Genomic DNA, 12,372 nt, shown 5'->3' with positions numbered 1-12,372 from the left:
GAGCATCCAGGACTGAACAGCCAGTACAAAGGTCCTAGGACTAAAAGACATGCTTAGCATGTTTGTGGAAGCCAGGTGGCCATAGCAGAATATTTAGTGATAATGATGGGTGAGACGAGAGTGGAGAATTGAAAAATGGTCAGATTTCGGACATATTTTTGAAAATAGAGCCAGCAATATTCCCTGATAGAGTAGGTGAAGCATGTGAGAGGAAAAGGAGGAGCCAAGGTTGTCTCCAAGGTTTTGGGCCTTGACAGCAGAAGCAATGAAGCTGCCATCATCTAAGAGGGGTTAGTTTGAGAGGGGAGTTCAGGAATTCTGTTTGGGGAACATTATTTTGGAGGTGCCTATTGGACATCCAAAGTGAGCAATTGAATGCAAAAAAATCTGGAGAGAGGTTAAGAAAGATGACTACAAGAAGTAGGAGTAAAAAGAGAAGATGCTGAAGGACTGAGCCCCATGATGTTCCAGCAGTGTGTTTGGGGAAAAGAGGAGGGGCCAATAAAGAAGACTGAGAAGGAGAAACAGTGAGGTAGGATGAAGTAAGAAACCCCGGAGAGCCACATGTCCTTGAAGCCAAGTGTAGAGAGTCATTATCTGTAGCAGAAGCCTATGGAATAAACCAGGGCTTCTTTGTTTGACCTAAGCTTCTTATCAGTCTTGCTGCTGCAAAACTTAATCTCCTGCTGCTCTCCACAGTTCTTATCAACTGGGCTTTGTCTTCTCCCTAACTTAGATCATTCTTTGTAAAGCCCATCTGGAAAAGCTGCACATTCCAGACTTGGCACTATCACTGGACCTTATTCACTGCTCTTTTATAACATTTGTCCTTAGCTGGAATTACTTTATTTAATACAGTTTTTACATCTCTCTTCAATTAGAGTTTGATCATCAAGATTGGGATCTTACTATGTCAGTCTTTTTATCAATCCTTGGCACATAGGTGACCAATAAATAGTGATTGAATATTAATGGTGGATGTTATCATATTTAATGGTTTTAAAAGAACCCAGGGAGTTCGAATGTTTATTACCAAAATGTTAACAATAGTTATCTCTGAATGACAGATTTCAGAGAAAAACCATTTAAGTAATTGTTTCACTAAAATAATATATATATTATGTATATGTACATATATACTTGTGTGTATACATACATATATAGGGCTGGGGCTGGGGCTCAGTGGTAGAGCACTTGCCTAGCATGTGTGAAGCACTGGGTTCGATCTTCAGCACCACATAAGTATAATAAAGGTGTTGTATCACCTACAACTAAAAATATTTAAAATATATATATATATATATATATATATATATATATATATAATATATATATATATTATATATATACTCATTTGTATATTCTAATTTTCTACAACAATCATGAATTTTTTTTAATTGTTTAAATGACAAAAATGTTTTCCAAAGAAATAGACTATAAAGAAAAAGCAAAACAAGTTTAGTCTTCTACAATATAAATTAAATTATGAGACTTGAGTATAAAGTTATTCGGAAAAAATAATCAGAAATGCTCAGTGCCTGCCATGCCCACAGATGCCTCTTGAGAAAAGTATTCTTTCTGCATAAGGTGCTGCCCGCAAAATCAGCGCATTTCCCTGGGCAGAGCCGATGGGTCAAGATAAGTGCCTTAGCCAAGGGAATGTGCAGGCACCTTGGAGATACTTGAAAGCACTTGTGTTAAAGGTAACAAACTTGAGTCAGATCCTCTCCTTCTTTAAGTGTATATGGTTGGACTACATGGGAATCCACACCCCCAGCTCAACCCTGGTCCAACAGAGGAAGTGTCCCTCCCACCTTTCAAGGTCAGTCCCTCTACTTGGGCTCCAGCCCTGCTCCATTGTCCCCTGCTGGAGGACCTCCCTCCCTTGGTTGTGCCCCTGTCCTCCATGGCCAGCCTTTCCCTCTTCATCAGCACACAGACATGGCTTAAATAAAACTCCTCAGTACTGCCTTTTCCCTATTTGTTTATCATCACAGAAGATCTCCACAAATTCTGTCTCCACTTCTTTACTACTCAGACTTCCAGCCCCTTGTGCCTTCTGCTCAACAGTCCTTTTAAAACTGTACCTGTTGAGGTCGAAAAGAACCTTCATTTTCAACATTGTTCTTTTTTCATCTCAGCAGCCTTTAAAAAGAGTTGACCACCCCGCTCATTTCCCTCTTTCACTTCTGCTCTACCACACTGTGCTGACTTGTTCTTACCTCACTGTTTACTCTTTCTCAGACCCCTTCACTGGCTCCTGTTCTTACAAATAATTTATACATGTTGCATTATTTCAGGGTACAGTCTTGAAGCCCTGTCTCTTACCATCTCTTTGTAGAGACCATAGCTCCCTGCATTATCACGATCATGGCTGTGGCCAAGTTCCTTCTGTAGGCTATGCTTCTACATTTTTTTTCTAGCTGAGGACTCTCCTCTGAGCCCCATATTTCTATATACAACCACTTATCTGAATTTGCCTTTCAAAATCTCATGGGATGTTACTCTTAATGTATCCTTGATAGACTTGATTCCCACCTATCTTTCCAAGCTTGGTGTTTTGCCAATTTTTTCAAGTTTGGTCTTCCTTAGGTCTTTGTCATTTGATTAAATGTCACCACCATTACCTAAAGCCCAGAAATGTGAGAGTCAATCTTGGATTCTTCCTTCCCATCACATTCAATCCATTAGCAACTTCTGTCTGTTCATATTATCTTCTCCATCTCCATCGCATCATCCTGATCTTAAGTCACCATCCTGTACTTACTTTCCTCATTCAGTGCAGTAACTTACTTACTAGTCTCTCTCTCTCTCTCTCTCTCTCTCTCTCTCTCTCTCCCTCTCCCTCTCCCCCTCCCTCCCTCCCTCCCTCTCACCATAGCCTCATTTAACTCATTCTCTTCAGTTTAAAAAATCTAAAGTCATTCAAGACCCCAACCTAAATCCCCTCTATGATCCACAATTGCACTGAGGACAAAATTAATGCTCCTTACCAAAACATTGCATAGTTGACCCCGGCCTTCCTCTCTGACCTCATCTGCTGATCCTACACATTCCTAACCGTCATTAATACTGACTCTTCTCAGTTATCGATAGTATCCAGCTCTTTGCCTCCTTCTCTGATTCCTCCCTGTGGCCTACAGAGGGTTAGCTCACTTCTCCCATATATCTTTGTTTAAATGCTGTTTTCTTAGGACCTTCCTTGACCAACCTAAGTATATAAGCCTGTTCTTAATACCTAACATCATCAAAATTATAATTATTCTGTCTTAGCATTCATCATGATTTGTAATTAACTTCTTTGTTCATTACCTGCCCTGCTGGCTAGTCTATAAGTTCCATTAGCATGAAGACTCTGGTCTTCACTAATGCATGACCCAGTGCCTTTTGGCATTCCATGAGAGGTTTTTGTTGTGGTGGTGGTTGTTTAGTTTTGTTTTAGGGCTGATATTGAACCCATGATCTTGTGCATGCTAAATATCTACTTTACAGTGAACTACACCTCCATCAGTATTTTTTTTGGGGGGACAGGGTCAGGGAGCATACCAGGGGTTAAAATCAACCACTGAGCCACATCTCCAGCCCTATTTTGTATTTTATTTAGAGGCAGGATCTCACTGAGTTGCTTAGTGCCTTGCCATTGCTGAGGTTGGCTTTGAAGTCGAGATGCTCCTGTCTCAGCCTCCCGAGCTGATGGGATTACAGGCATGCACCACGGTGCCTGGCTCCTATCAGTATTTTGTAAATGAATAAACTTTTGTAAAATAGCAATTGTCCAGCTGTAAAAGAGACTCAATTTCCACATGTTTCCTTAAATACTAAGGATTCATACTAATCTGGACTTGCCTCACTTTCTTGAAAATTCTAATAGACAATTAACACAGAAATGGATACTAACCCGGGCTAGATTATAACATGTGTCTTCTACTGAGTATTCCATTAGGTTTTGGCAAGTGACTATCTTCTAGGGTTGTCAGTAGAAGCTAGCAAAGCACAGGATCTACAGACAAGTCTTTCTTGATTAGTTGGTTCTGGATGCTTTTGTGGATTCTTAACACATGATATGTATTGTAGTTTGATGAAACACAGTCCAGCTTTTGAGAATATTCCATATTTTCCCGTCTTTGGTTATTCCACGTGTTTAATAAGCTTGTATTATTACCCAAGTTGATTTATTTTTTCTTTGCAGACCTTCCTAAGTCCTCACTATGGAATAAATCTGGTGTCAGCATACGTAATCATGGTGTTCATGGGCATCTGGGCATTTTTTGTTGCTGGAGGCAGCTGCCGAAGCCTGAAATTCTGCCTGCTCTGCCAAGACAAGGACTTTCTTCTTTACCACCAACGTTCTAGATAACCTCCGACAGTCAGTTCCTACCAATAGCAGGCTGTGTCATTAGAGGAAGCACAACAGTGCCTTTTTCTAAAAAGAGTAAGAAAGAAAGAAATCCCCTTTTCTGGTGGAATTTTGGAAAAGCAAAGCTATCTAGATAGGAATTCCATTTGCTTGGCTTTCAAGAAACAGGTCTCTCAAAAGGATGCCTCAGTGGTCTGCGTGCTGGCTGCATGTTAGAGACACCTGGGAAACAGAAGGAATACTGATTCAGGGCTCTCCACTCCAGATTTAATTGGCCTGAGCATTTGGTAATTTTTGAAAGCTTCCAAGTAATTCCAATGTGTGACAAGGCTGAAAAGCACTGGGATCCAGATGGGAACTTCTCAATATCCTAAGTAAATGAGATTCTGATATTTAACTGTCTCCTGATTCAACTTGTGCTAAGCAAGTAAATTGCTGAATGTCAAATTCTAGTTAGCCTTTATCTTTTTATGTTATGAATTCACAAAAGGCTAAAGGGCTATCACCTCTGAACCATTCACATATATTTCACTAATACCATCTTAGCAAAACATGGTAGACTGTGCTTCTCAATACAATAATAAATTACACTGACTTACTATGATAATTTAGCCAAAATAAGATTAGATTAATAAGGTATATTCTCCTGAAATTTTTCCATTCTAGATTTTGCTTTTTTGAGGCACTGCATTTTTTAAGTATAAATTCAGTTTAAGATTAATTTTTTATTTCCTTGGAAAGTACAAAATCGAGAATTGTGCAAAGTCTTTGAGTCTTTTCTTAGTTTAAAGCTGCAGTGTTTACTATCTGAGTGCCAGGTGCTGGATTAGGTGAGGTAAAGCCCCATGTTTTATCCCTAAGCAGCTGAACAGAGAACTGAGAACTGTACCCTGGGACAGGCTTCCCTGGAGCTGGTGGAAATGTGACCAAAAGCTCAAGGAAAATAAGCCAAAAGGATGTTCTTGGACACTTTTCATTTGCTCCTGTTACTGTTTTCAGCTGAATCTAGCCAGCCAGCATCCAGGCAGACAAGGTTGTCATTAACAATACTGAACAGCTCCTTTACCCAAATGGTATAGTATAAAATTGTAAAAATGTATTTTAAACTGCCAGATTTTTTGCTATTACATATCCATATAATCTTTAGATTTATTAGGTATCTGGGTTTTGGTAGCAGTGATATAGCGTTCTCTTTAGAAGAATATCCAAGGTGTTTGTTCAGCTTCTGAATAACATTTTTTTTAATTTCCTTTATGGAGAGGAAATCCTAGTGAATTATGATTTTACTAACTGGAAATTTTTCCCAGTTTTTGTCTTTGGGGAGCTGATAGTGTGAAATGGAAATTATACATTAAAGGGATACTTCTGTGAATCCTATATATTTTTTAGAAGAAGGTCCCCCCCACCAAAAAGAAAAAGGAAAAAAAAACAGCAATGAAGGGTTCAATATGACACACTAGATGAATGAATGCGACAGAACCATGATGGGAAAGAATAATGAACATGTTTCAAATAGAAGTGCATTCAGCATTTTGAGCAAACTGTACATCATTCCAGAGGCCAGAACCTTACTCATGGACCAGACTTTTGTCAATGAAACCTCACTGTGTTTAAAATACTAGAATATCTCAATCTAGAGATGAAAAAGGAGTAGAGCTTCTACCAGCCTAATAAGTAATTGTAATTATTCCCCTAAAGGTAACTACAGCACCAGTACTAGTGTTTTCTGATGGAGTTCAGTTGTTTTTTTTTTTTTTTCCGGCTTTATACAAGATTATGCTTGGACTAGAAGAGACAAGGACTTAGTAACTGAACAGTGAATTTTATTGTACAAAATTAAGGGGAATAAGATGCCCATAGAATTGGGATTTATTCTTAGCAGAACATGGTCTCTGTCCCTTTTCCTCTTTCTCTCCCTCCCCGTTTTCTCTCCCTCTGCTCTTTCTGTCTCTCTCTTGTGGTACTGAGGACTGAACCCATGGCCTCATGCATGGTAGGCAAGTGCTCTACAACTGAGCTACATCCCCAGCCTGAATTATATATAAATCTCTTAAGTGAATACTCTGATAAAATATTTGCCTATATCTAAAATCTGAGATTTTAATATTATTCATATTTGAGCTTTGATCAAGTTCTCTGTACACCAATAACTTAATATTAAGAAGCTGGAATATTGTATCATCTCATTTAATAAAAACTCAGAAGTTTTTTATGGTCAGACTATTGCCTTAGTTCAGGAAATTATTTAATAATCTTTGGTTACCTATGAATAAGGGAATGATGTAACCCTGATTTCTCTTAGAATGTGAATATTGCCATGGTCAGTTCAGGCACTTGTTTCAAACAGGCTGCTTTGCCATCTGCCAAGGAAGCCTAGAGGGAGGTGTAGACTTCCTCTGTTGCTATGTTTGTATTGAAATGCCTTTTTTTTTTTTTTGCATTTGTTATCTATATGGATCTTTCTGAGTCCTGGTAATAACTGGAGAGGAGTTGGTGTTGGTGCTGCATGCTTTCCTCCATGCAGGATTTTTCTGTTTAGAGGAAAATGTGGACAGTTAACATTGACCTTGGAATTTTGAATATTGTTGCAGTGCTTAAATATATTGCCTTGTAATTAATTGATACTGATTCTGTTGTTTTCTAACATAAGCTGTACTTTTTATTTCATTTGAGTAATCATAACCAGAGATGTCCAATTGCCTTGATCCTGGCCTAGGTGTTATAGTAGCAGTGGCCCTTTTGAGCTTCTTGAAAACATGACTGAAAGGAAGTACTGATGTCATCTGCAGAATGCATAGAAAATGATTTCTGTTCCCAGTGTTAATTTTCTTCTCAAGCACATTCCAGTGACTGCTGAGAGTGGCAGATTCACACCGGAAAAGCAAGGTGTTCTTATCTATAGAGTGGATGCAACGTATGCAGTTGTGACAGAAGATTCCTTGTAACTAGTACTCCTTCCAATTACTTCAGCCCAGCCCCCAAACAGGGTTTAGTAGTTAGTGTGGGCCCCAGGGTGACACTGAAGTTTTGCCAACTAGCCTGGGTGGCAACCTGTCTAGGGTACCAGCAGCCTGCTTCCTGGGAATAATTCCTCAAGGGTGTTGGCTTTTACTTAGTTTTTTTCTGGGACCCACCATTCCTACTTCCAGGTAGACAAGGTAGATGTCACAAAAAAATATTTTGAAGTGCTTTGCTTAGAACATTTTGCTTGTGATTACAAATGCTTATATTTCTTACACACTAAGAGGTTTTACTTCTAGTAAATTTTAGAAGAGTTGGGGACTGTCTGTAAAATATGTAACAGTTTATAAAAGTTATACATTCCGTCCTATACAGTTTCAACATCCAACCTTGCATTCCATACACAATGCAGTAGACTCTTTGCAGACCTGTATTTTTCATTGAATAATAAAAAGATCATTTGGTACTACTCATTTCCCATGTTTCCCCTTCTTTGGAGTAGTCTTTCCTTCAGGATCTATTTGGGTTTTGAGCATTTAAAACATGGCTATATAGTCTGTTGTTTATAACCGATCAAATGCACTATGAATTGTGAATAATATAGCATACCTTGAATACAGGAGATGCTTCAAATTTTAGGAATGGGTGAAGGGTACTCGGGTAGTGGATATAGATCAAGAAGAAAAGGTGGTAGCTGAGGACTGAGCCCTGGAGCACTGCAAGCAAGGGTTGTAAAGGGGGAAAAAGTTGATGAAAAAAGAAATAAAACCAGAGGAGTGTGATGGGCTGAGAGCCAGTAGCAAAGGATGTCAAAAGCTGCTGAATAATGAGAAGAGGGAGAATTGATTGTTGTATACAGAAAACATGCTGGTGACTTTGATAAAAGCAATTTCAGTGTAGAAAAAAGGGTAAACATGCAAACAGAGTAGGCCATAGAGACTGAGAGAGATGGAGATGCCACATCAAGAGCAGAGATGTTGTGGAAGAATGATAGCCTGAGGAAGATTTGCAGACACATGAGGATGTTTTTCTCTCTCCTCTTTATGATACGAACTGTAATGGCATATTGAGAACACGCTGTAATAGGATAGGAAGGGCATGGTAGGAAGTGGGAAATGGTGCAGGGGAGAATGGCTGAAATGAAGTCCTTGCAGGGGATTAAAGAGGGAGATTTTTAGCCTTGAATACTTAGTAAATAAGTAAAAATGTTCAAAATCAATGATTTAAGCTCCCCCTTAAGAAATTAGTGAAAGAAAACTAAAGCTAAAGGAGAAGAAATAATAAAAATAGAAATCAAATAGCAATGAAACAACAGAGAAAATTAAATGTCTGGTTAACATTGATAAAACTGAACAGATCAATAAGGAGAAAAAAGAGCAACGATATCAGGATTGAGAGGGAGACATCACTATAGATCCTATATTATTAAGTAACAGGGAATATAATGGACAACTTAATGCCAATAAATTTAAAAGATCAAACAAAAAAATCCTTTTTTAAAAAAAATTCACAAATCTCACTCAAGTATTAAAAAATCTGAATAGCCTTATGAGTCTATACTCATATGAGTCTATACTCAAACTCTAGTGGTTTGTCAGAGTTAACATTTCAGATTTTTCTTGCCTCTTAACATGCATTGTAATTATTGCTGAAAATAACATAACCTTTTGTATATTAGAAATTGACTAAGCCTTTAGTGTTAATTTTAGGATAAACTGGGCAGCAGTTGAACTACAGTTAATGTGTGCTGAAGTTGTATATGCCAAAGGCTCCCTCTACTGGTCTTGTTTTTAATGTCCTACTTGACTTGGGGCTTCCCCAAATGCTTCTTTTCAGAGAAAGTCTGTATCTTGCAGCTCACTAGGCTCTAATCCACTGTTATATACTGGAACCCTGATGGTGTGGCAATGAGATGTGAAGGATGGAACATGTCCTGTAATCCTAAAATCAAAATATCAGTTTTTCAATAGGCTGACATCCCTGGGTTAAGTGTCTCAACCTCCCCCACTCCTCCAATCCCCCGTCATCCCCTCACCCCAGGCCAGGTTAGATGAGACAGGAAGACCAAAGGGAATGGAAGTGGGACAAATCCCTTTGCCCCAGGTGGGATGGGGCTCTGGTAAAGTCTTTTTTCCTTAGAGCGTAGGCCTTTGTTGTGGGGAAACCCCTGGATGTATTTTACAACAATAACACTATATCTCATTTTCTGGCTAGTCTATACTCAAACTCTAGTGGTTTGTCAGAATTAACATTGAAGAATCTTCACTAGTTTATGGCTCCAGCAGCTTCTATTCCAGGTAAGAAAATTACAATTGTGGCTGTCTGGATGATTCTCATCTCTCCAGATTTCAGGGTGGTAGTTTGCCCTGAGATGGTAGTTCTCTGATGGGTTCAATAAAATTATTGATTTGCATATTTTTTTTCATGTAAGGATGGGAGTACTGACTTCTAAACTCTTTATACGTTGGGCTAACCAGAAATCTCCTGTAATTTTTCTAAAGAAAACTCCTAGAAGACTTCACTGGAGAATTCTAACAAACATTTAAAAAGAAACAATACCAATTCTACAAAAACTCTTCTGAAAAATGGAAGCGATGGCACTCAGTTCATTCTGTGAGCTAGTGTTACCCTGATAACAAAACCCTATAAGGAAAAACACAGATGAAAACGTTCTTTTTCTCCTCAAGGTCCTGCTTAAGTGTCACGTCTTGTCTGAAGTCTTTCCTAACTTCATTAGAATTAGAGAAGCAAGTGGTTTTCTCCACTGTAAACCTTTATGCTTTTTTAAATTCAAGGAATAATTTACATACAATAAAATTATCTGTGCTTGGATGGATGGGTTTTGGCCAATATGTTCAACTGTGTCACCCCCACCCCAATCACCCTCTGATGTTTCCCACCTGTTTCTTTTCAGTCAAATCATACCACTTTCAAGAGCCTTCATCCACTCCCACTCCCATCGCCATAAATTAATTTCACTTTTTAAAAATTTTAATATTAGAATAACATGAAATGTGCTATTGTGTCTAGTTTTTTTACCCAACATAATTTTCTGAGATTCATCCTTATTTTAGTGTATATCAAAATTTGCAACCTTTTATTGCTGAATTATTCCATTCCACGGATATACCACAGTTTGTTTAGCCATTCTTTTGCTCATGGATGCATAGATTCTTTACGCACTGCTATATATTATGGTTAGTGGCTTCTGTTTGTCTAGGGAGACAGACTCATTGAATATAGGGACCCTGCCTAACTCATCTTGGGTCCCCACCACTTAATCTGCCCCTAGCAGATGGAAGTTGTTCATTAAATCTTTGCTCTTAAATGAGGAGGTATGAGAAAATCAGCTAGAAATTATTTTGAAGGATAGGAGGGAGATGAATTCAGATTTCACCCAATGGTTAGGAGGGAGTGATAAGCCCCTGAGCTATGCTTGTTAGTGGCTGCCCTGTCCTCCATGTACCATATTCAGAAAAACTTTTCAAATGATTGTGCATTTGGATGGTGAGGAAGGAGAAACACCAAGATGCACAGGACCTGTTGCTGGATATCTAGTTTCAGCAGAGGCACTAACTGGTCATGTTGCCTATTTCTCTAGAAAATTCTTTGCTTCTTCCAGAGAAGGCTGGTTGACTCTCATCACCAAAACAGAATTGCTTTAGAGGTCTCCATTTACCCTTGAGCCCAGGGGCCCTGTGTTTATTGTCTTCATTGCAGGTAATTAAAAGTTAATATTTGAAATGCATGAACTCAAGCAGAAATAATGACTTTGACTTACAATATTGAGAGGTCATAGCTGGCCATGTGAGTAGAGATCACGTTCCTTCCCTGACTTGTGGGGTTTTATGAGGTTACTGCATGATTGGGGTAATCATAGTGAATTCTATTACAAGAAGGTTTCTGTGTTACTGGAGCTGTGAAGGTGGCCTTTGCCCTGTCACCAAAGATTCTGGTGCAGTAGCTGTGAGTTTGACCTGGGTAGCCAGAGTCTTTGTTTCCCACTTTGAATATGCTTTGCCTTTTCCTGGGTTGTTGCATAATGGAGTGAAGGGCACTGTAACAGTAAAGAGTATCCACACGAAAGGCGTTGTCCAATTGCTTGTTGACCTACAGTCATAATGGTTGTGATAACTTTTTTATGGTGCCTTATTCAGTACAGCAAGGTACTTTGGCCTTTATCTCTCATTCTGTAATGAAGGGGTATGGGTGGAAAGGGGGACTCCTATAGCATTGTCTGGGCCTCACACCTTCCACCCACACCCTGTGACAGTTGAATCTGAGCCTGAGGGTGTTGTGTCCTTGCCAGGTCATCTCCAGTTTGGATGGCTACTCAGAGGTGGCCTCAGTGCAGACTGAGGATGGTGCCTCCACCTCCCAGCAGGTGGCCCCAGAGATCAGGTTTCCTCCTGGGAACAGCCCTGGGACTTCTGCTACCTTGAAGGAAGTCCTCTGTTCATAACATAGGGGCCAGCAGAACTAGTTACAAAAGCAGACTTTGCCAGAAACTGTTCCCTTCATTCTGCCAGGCTACAGAAGCCTAGAAATGCCTTGCCAGTGTGGGAACCTCAGGGCTCCAAGGGGACCAGAGGTGGGAAAGAACGTGTGGAGCAGGGAGGGGAGGGAGGTAAATTTTTGGCACCTGGCCGGGGTGCTACAGATAGGTCCTTCTGCTGTTAATCAGGTGTCCATGAGCCTGCAGTCCACACTCTGGCAAAAGCACTGGAATGCCCCAGGGCTGACACTCCTGAGCTCCTGGACCCCAGGCAGTGGTCAGGGCCAGGAAGGTCAAGAAGCTGCCCCCTGCAGCAGGGGACAAGGTAGGAGGAGAGAAGGAAAGAGTCCAGAGTCTGCTGCTAATCATTCATCTTGGCTTCATTTTCCTGCCTTCATGTCTTCACCTTCACCTAGATGTCCCTCGTCTTCTATCTCCCATTCCCATTCCTCGACCCCAAGATGTTCCTCCAGGGTTTATTTCTGTGTGGAAGTTCCCTAGGCTTCAAGGGCATCTCAAAGGAGCTGAGCACTCCACATCTGCAGAGTTCATCAAGGTG

At 39.9% G+C, this 12,372-nt stretch overlaps 1 protein-coding gene across 1 annotated transcript in view; it reads left to right on the top strand.

Moving 5' to 3' along the window:
* Aph1b (aph-1 homolog B, gamma-secretase subunit) overlaps positions 1-7,791 on the top strand; it is a 28,124-nt gene extending 20,333 nt beyond the window's left edge. Inside the window, exon 6 of the mRNA XM_046426512.2 lies at positions 4,190-7,791. Coding sequence (XP_046282468.1) covers positions 4,190-4,357 — 168 coding nt within the window. The 3' untranslated portion in view covers positions 4,358-7,791. The remainder of the gene's footprint in view (positions 1-4,189) is intronic.
* Positions 7,792-12,372: the final 4,581 nt, after the last annotated feature.

Source organism: Marmota monax, unplaced genomic scaffold (genome assembly GCF_021218885.2).
Source record: "Marmota monax isolate L192 unplaced genomic scaffold, Marmota_monax_Labrador192_F-V1.1 WCK01_AAM20220418_F8-fsc00078, whole genome shotgun sequence".
In the NCBI taxonomy this organism is placed as follows: domain Eukaryota; kingdom Metazoa; phylum Chordata; class Mammalia; order Rodentia; family Sciuridae; genus Marmota; species Marmota monax.
This window is presented reverse-complemented; position numbering and strand designations above follow the sequence as displayed.